We start from the raw sequence: 7351 nt of genomic DNA, 5'->3' as shown, positions 1-7351 counted from the left end.
AGGCTGGGGTGGTTGTCCCACAGAGCACCTTTGGAGATCGCCGACTTTCAGCTTGTTTTCCTTTGTTTTATTTTATTTTGTTGCAGATTGCAATGGTAACTACAGCTTCTTATCAAAAAAATCAATGATTAGAGAAAATGCATACTTTCTTAAATTTCCTGGATCCAAATAAAAGACAGTGGGGTAATCCTGCAGAACACCTATTGGGAGCAAAAATTGAGTTCCTGTTCTCCCTCCTTCTCTGGAAACTCAGAAACCACATGGAAAGAGAAAACCAAACAGAAGCTGACAACTTCGTCCTCCTGGGATTCACAGATGACCCTGACCTGCAGTCCCTCCTCTTTGGCCTGCTTCTGGCCATGTACCTGGTCACTGTGCTGGGGAACCTGCTCATCATCCTGGCTGTCATCTCAGACTCCCACCTGCACACACCCATGTACTTCTTCCTCTCCAACCTGTCCCTGGCTGACATTGGCTTCACCTCCACCACCATCCCCAAGGCTCTCAGGAACATCCACACTCACAGAAAAGGGATCACCTTTGCAGGCTGCATCTCACAGATTTATTTTTTTGTTTTGTTTGGATGCCAGGATAATTTGCTCCTGACAGTGATGGCCTATGACCGCTTCTTGGCCATCTGTCACCCCCTGCACTACATGGCCATCATGAACCTACGGCTCTGTCTGCTCATGGCTCTGGGGTCCTGGTTGGTCAGTGTCCTGGGCTCCCTGCCAGAGACCTTGACCATCTTAAGGCTGTCCTTTTGCACAAATGTGAAAATCCCTCACTTCTTCTGTGATCTTCCTGAGGTTCTGAAGCTCACCTGCTCTGACACACTCGTCAACAACATAGTGGTGTACACTGTGACCATCATCCTAGCTGTCTTCCCTCTCAGTGGCATCCTCCTCTCCTATTCTCAGATTTTCTCCTCCATCCTGAGGATCTCATCAGCTGAGGGGAAATACAAAGCCTTCTCCACCTGTGGGTCTCACCTCCTGGTGGTCTTCCTGTTCTATGGCACTGGCCTTGGGGTCTACCTCAGTTCTGCTGCTACACCATCCTCTAGGATGAGTCTCATGGCCTCAGTGCTCTACACCATGCTCACCCCCATGCTGAACCCTTTCATCTACAGTCTGAGGAACAGGGACATCAAGGTGGTCCTGGGGAGAGTCCTCAGAAAGATGGTGCCTCTCAACTAAGGGTCTTTTGCATTAACCTCTTGCTCAATGTTGTGCATGATTTTGAAGACCAGAGACCCTGGACCCCTTCATCCAATACTTACTCTACTTCTGCTTTTAATTCGAACTTTTTTTGGGGGGGGTCTTCCTATTGGGTCTTTCTGGCCCTAGTAACTATTCATAAATTTACATATTAGAACACTCTTTTCACTTTCTAACTTATAATCTTAACATTCTATGATACAATGTGGCATTCCCTCAGTCATGTGCACTAATGCCTAGAAGGTTGTTTTGAATTTTTATTAACACATAACAATTGGCATATTTATAAGTACAGTGTGATAATTTGGCAAACATAACTAATGTGTAATGATCAAATCTATGATTTTTTCCATCTCCTTAAATATTTCAAAATTGTTTGAGTTGGGAAGCATTGAGCTCCTCTTATTCTTCGTAAAATATATTTAAAAATCTCTGGACTATAGTCACCCTTCAATGCTATAGAACGTTAGAAGTTATTGTCTCTGTCTACTTGTACCTGGGATCTCATTATTCAACCACCCCCAACCCTTCCTTTCTCTCCTTCCTAGCCTCTTGCAACATCTACTCAGCTCTCCACTACTGTAGAATCAACTTCATCAGTTTCTATGTTTGATCAAGAATATGTTATATTTATAGTTTTCTAATTAAATGTTACAGCTTTGCATAATCCCAGAAGTGGAGGGATGTACACCTACAGTCTTTTGGAAATGTTGCCCTGATTGCATACTCATTTACAGAGATGACCTCTAAGATGGAGAAAATAAAACTAACTAACAATGTTTCTGCTCTTGATCTGACTCATTTTCCTCTCAATCACACCAGTCAATTCTGTTGGATTTTCCTACTCACCACAATATGGGTTCCTTGACTATCAGAATGATATCTTATCTACTTTTGCAACCAAGATGCCTAATGGAGTTCTTGGTAAAAAATTGATGCTCAGTAAATCTTTGTCAAATAAAAAGAAAATCATATGAGTGGGTGGTTAAATATCAAGTAGAATCTGGATAAAAACAAATTTATAAGTTTAATATTAGATTTTTGAGCTAGAAAAGAAATTAAAAGTTGGTGATATTGATATTAATAATAACAACACTCAGGATGTGCCAGCAACAATTTCACTGTCTTATGCACATCGTCACATTGCTTTTTCCAGTAAGTCCTTTATGGGATGTATTCGTCCATTTTCCATTGCTGTAACAAAGGACCTGAGGCTGGGTACTTTATACAGTAGAGACGATGATATAGGTCCTGGTTTTAGAAGATGAAATCCTAATAGTACAGTCCTAGTTTTCAAGTGACTCTCTAGTTGTATCATTATGGTAGGAGTCATGGCCAAAGCATGTGCACAAAAAAAGAGATCACATGGGAAGATAGAAGCCAGAGAGCCTGGAGGGGAATCTTGCTCTTTTATAGAACCAGGGTATCAGTAGAACTGCACTTAATAACTCCTAAGGGCAACAACCCCAATGACCCAGTTGCCCTGCACTGCACTCCACCTCTTAACCACTCTGCCCCTGGGCAACATCACCACACTGAGGACCAAGTTTCCAACATATGAAGCTTGGGAAGACACACTTAAACTACACCCAAACCATAGCATGCAATCAGAAGCACTTTCTCCTGTGTTCAGATAAGGAAGTAAGAGTTACAGCAGCCAGGTCATTTGCTGAAGGTCACAGATGTGGTAATGAGACTAAACCCCAGGGCTGGCTAAATGAGGATTCTTGCACAGGTGTGATCTTAGTTCTTTCAAGTGAAACTCTTTTAACGATAATAGTTAAGCCTTAGAGGAAGTTGGAGTCCTTTGACCTAAATTTCCACTTCCAGAATTCCACTTCCCAGTAAACACAGTTCTGTCTCTGGACACTGCAGCCTTAGAAATAAACCAAGCCCTAGAGAAAAGGTTTATTGACTCGCCCTTCATTCAGTCCCACATACCTTAACGGTGGCGCTGTGTTCTGAGAAATGTGTTGTTAGTCTCATCTTTGTGCAGACACCACTGAGGGCTCTTACAGGAAGTGCGATGGCTACAGCATCACTGGGACTGACAATGTCAGCAGAGACAACCTTCACGTGTGCGGTTAGTTGTTGTGGAAAACGTCACCATGCAGGGTGAAACTGTATTTCCACTTCCTTTGAGCCTAGTGAAGATGGGCACATTTTCACATTGGTGTTCATTCTTTGTCTTGCTTTATTGATGTGTAACTGACAAGACACTGAATGCATTCAAGACATACAATGTCATAACTCGAAATGAGTAAACACATTGTGTTGTAATTTACTTCCATTTTTTCTTTCTCAATTTACAGCTCACCTGCTTGGATCAATCACAATATTAGAGATTTTTTTTCTAATTGTCATAAAACAATTTGATATGTCTGCATTGCATTGTAATGCACAATATGTTCTAAATATGTTCCTTAGATTACCATTTGTTCATGATTTTCTTTATTCATTTAACTACATGTGCTTAACATGCTTGAATCCATCAATTGTGTTGTCAGTCTATTGCTTTTGTTTCTCCTCCTGGGTTTATGCTCAGAGGGTTGATTCTTATTCTATTGTAGAAGTTAACTAGTGCTTCAGATTTCCCTCCAGCTTCATTTGATTATGATGCATTAAGACGAGAACTCACCTTGATTTTACTTCCAATAATTAATTTATGACCCAAACATCCAAACACCATTTATTTCAAATTCCTTTCTTCCTGCATTGATTTAGATACCAGTCTTTATAATAGCTTCTTATCCTATTGGACTGCTATTTTATTTTCTGGTACAGTGATCTCTCTATTTAGTTCTAAGTCAAGTTCACAATACCTGGATGAATATAGATTTTTTTTTTCATAAAGAGAAGGACAAATTTACCTCTTTACTTCTCTTTTTTAAAATGGACTTGCCTGGTTACTCTTTGTGGGAAACATGGCTGAGCTGCCCTTCTGATATCCGTGCTCTTCTTTTGGCTTAAGAGCAGAACATGAGTTTGCTTGCAGCGGTGAGGATCCCATCTTAAAGGCCAACAGAAGCCCTATCACGTCTCTTCATTTCCTGTTGCTGAGGGAACCATTCCAATTCCTGTTGCTGAGGGAACCATTCCGACAAGTGTAGTAGCTGAAGAACACCAATTCATCAGCTCACATTTCAGGAGACCCAAGTCCACGGTAGTAAAATGGAGGTGCTGCAGGGCTGTGGCCTTCAGAGGCTCTGAGGAGGAACCCCCTCTCCTCTCCTTTCCTGACTTCCAGAGGCCGCCCGCATGCCTGGGCTCACTGCCTTCTCCATCTTCACAGCCAGCCGTGGCTGATGAACCCCACACATCACAACCCTCAGGCATCCACTTCCCTGTCTCCCTGTGCATATCGAAGGATCCTGTGGTTACCGTGACTCAGCCAGATCATTCAAAATCCTCTCCATTATAAAATTTAATTCCTTTTTTTCTCTGAAGCCTAATAGAGTCACCGTTTCCAGGAATCAGGACAAGAGCCTCTTTGCAAGGTCGTTATTCCACCTGCCTCGTTATCCAACACACTTCCACCCAGAGTCATGTAAGCTGAAACACGTTAGGTGGAGCTTCTAGGAAGAGAAGTGTTTTCCTCATTTGAAAAATAAAATGATACACGCACACACACAATGTTGAACTCAAGAAGCCAAACACACATACACAAAACAACCACACACTGTAGATTTCATTACAGAAAGTTTTTTTTTTAAGAGAGAGAGAATTTTTTTAATATTTATTTTTCAATTTTTGGCACACACAACATCTTCATTTTTTATTTTATGTGGTGCTGAGGATGGAACCCTAGCACCCCACGCATGCCAGGTGAGCACATTACCGCTTGAGCCACATCCCCAGCCCACAGAAAGTTTTTTAATAGCAAAGAATAATCCATAATAAGACCGTGAAGCCGCTCTCCTTCCTTGATGCTTTCAGGAGGAACTTTTAGGTTAGAGCAGCTGAGGCCATGAAGTGACCAGACTTGAGACCAGGTTTGTACACAATTCAGGCAAGACACTCCTTGACTTGGAGATGGTGTCAACAAAAATGCCAAATTTTTGTTGATTGGGTCAATGGGCCAAGAAACAGCTGATTTCTTCACCTCGGCTGAGGTTTTTGCAGGACACGTACAGGAAATGCAAAGAATAGGAAAGTCAGCTCTTTCTTTTTCCTATTTCTCTTCATTGAGGGAGGCTATACAGGAGCCAGCTTCTAATTAATTATTACTATCTAACAATTAATAGTGACCCTATGAAGACACGCTATTACCATCGCCCTGATTTTACAGGTCAGGGAACAGGCCCAGGGACCTGATAATAAATCACAAAGTCAGCATCTAAATTAGGGGTAAAGTTACCCTCAGACCCTTGTGAACAGTTGCCTCATAATCTCAGACAAAAATAAGCTGGCCATAGAGGAAACCCTCAATATCATTTCAGTCACAGCCACGAGGTCTAATGAAAAACAGGAGCCCCAAATCTGCAGAGGCTGCTGACCACCTTGGCCCCAGGAAGTGACTGGAATTGTGTCCTTTTCCCTCCTATCTCTGACTAAATAACACCATTGTCCAAGGAGCCAATCATACAGAACAGTGTTATCCAATGCACAATGGTAGTCTGCCTTTAACTGGTTAAAAAATAACAATTAAAGTAAATTAAATTGTAGTAAGCTCCTTCTTCACGCTAGGCACATACCAAGTGCAAGTACTCAGTAGCTTGAGTGACAAGTGGCCACCACCTTGGGCAACACTGACAGAACATCTGTACCATCGCAGAAAGTTCCATCAGTCATTGACACACTAGTTTTACAATGCAAAAACCTGCTCCTATTGGGTTGTGAGGATTGTTGCAGGTTATGGTGCAGGTATTCTGGCACCTGGGAGGGTGTTTCTGCATGATGCCTATACAGCTCAGTCACCTGAGGCCAGAATTGATAAAGATGCAGGGTGCTGTGTAAGGCCACATGGGCAGAGAGGGTTGAAGGGTCTTCAGTGAGGGTGGCTCTGAGCTCCTCCTAATCTTTTTCCCTCCCAGGGAGGGAGTTGAACCTAAGGGTATCCCTCTTAACACTGATCTGGCTTGCAGACTGCCTCCTGATGACAGATCATGGGGACCTAGGAGTGGCCATGAAGCTGAGACCTGAGTCACAGGCATGCACAGGGGGAGCACAGCTCTGGGACCCAGGGCAGCACTGGCACTGATGCAGGGTGGCTGGATGCAGGCACCTCCACGGACACACTGGTAACATTGTGCCAGACCTGGAGGATATGAAGCAGCCAACAATCCAGGACCAGAATCCCAGGCCTTACAGAAGCTCTGGGATCCCTCGGGGAACAGCTCTATGGCAACTGACATGCAGCCCAGCACATAGTCACATGCACAGAGACCCTGGCTCTGAGCATCCGAGTGCCAACTCTCTCACCGTGACAAGGTCCAGTGACTGAAATGTGGTGGTGCCCAGGTCAACCACAGGGTGGGGTCTGCAGGGTGGACTCCTAAGGGGCAGCTGGAGTCAGGGCTGTGCAGAAGGGGAGGGGACATCTCCTTTCCAAAGTCGCTCAGTAGCGGCCAGTTCTTGGGGGAGGAGAGCTGTGCTGCCTCATCTCCCCACTGGGGCTCCCCAGTGGGAAGGGTCACAGGTGAAGTCAGGAGCAGAGGTGCTATTGTGCTCTCTGCAGCAGTACTAGTCACCATGGTTCCTACCACATGGGTGAAACCAAACCAATAGCCTCTGCTTTTCTCCTCCTCCTCCTCCTCCTCCTCCTCCTCCTCCTCCTCCTCCTCCTCCTCCTCCTCCCTATCCAACAGTGTCTTTTTTTTTAATCTACCATGTGGCTCACATTTCTTAATGGGCTCTAGGGTCCTCTTGGGCTTTCCTGCTTCATAGAGAACCGTCTCTGCCTGGCTTAGGTGAGCTGGTAAAGGCTGGGTCTCCTGCTATACCATCTTGATGATCTCATGCCTAGAAGAGTGTCCAGTGATTCCTCCACTCAAAACCCAGGATCACTAACAGTAAGTCACCCTTCCCAGTCACCTGAGAGGAGTCTGCCTGAGAAGGCCCCTCTGATTCACATCCTAGTTCTTTAACCTGAATCATGTGCACACGTGACAGTGATGTGTTGAGGCACTATT

General features: G+C 44.1%; 1 protein-coding gene across 1 annotated transcript; it reads left to right on the top strand.

The window, feature by feature from the left end:
• Positions 1-260: 260 nt before the first annotated feature.
• Positions 261-1199, top strand: LOC114090181 (olfactory receptor 7C2-like). The gene has a single exon (XM_027932245.2). The coding sequence runs from the start codon at positions 261-263 to the stop codon at positions 1197-1199; it is 939 nt and encodes a 312-aa protein (XP_027788046.1).
• The last annotated feature ends 6152 nt before the right edge of the window (positions 1200-7351 follow it).

The sequence above is a fragment of the Marmota flaviventris genome, chromosome 1 (assembly GCF_047511675.1).
Source record: "Marmota flaviventris isolate mMarFla1 chromosome 1, mMarFla1.hap1, whole genome shotgun sequence".
Classification (NCBI taxonomy): Eukaryota; Metazoa; Chordata; class Mammalia; order Rodentia; family Sciuridae; genus Marmota; species Marmota flaviventris.
The sequence above is the reverse complement of the archived record's forward strand: the minus strand, read 5'-3'. Positions and strand labels throughout refer to the sequence as shown.

Bases quoted from the DNA above. Each gene is read 5' to 3' on its own strand.
- LOC114090181 (XM_027932245.2), top strand. From the start codon at position 261: ATGGAAAGAGAAAACCAAACAGAAGCTGACAACTTCGTCCTCCTGGGA.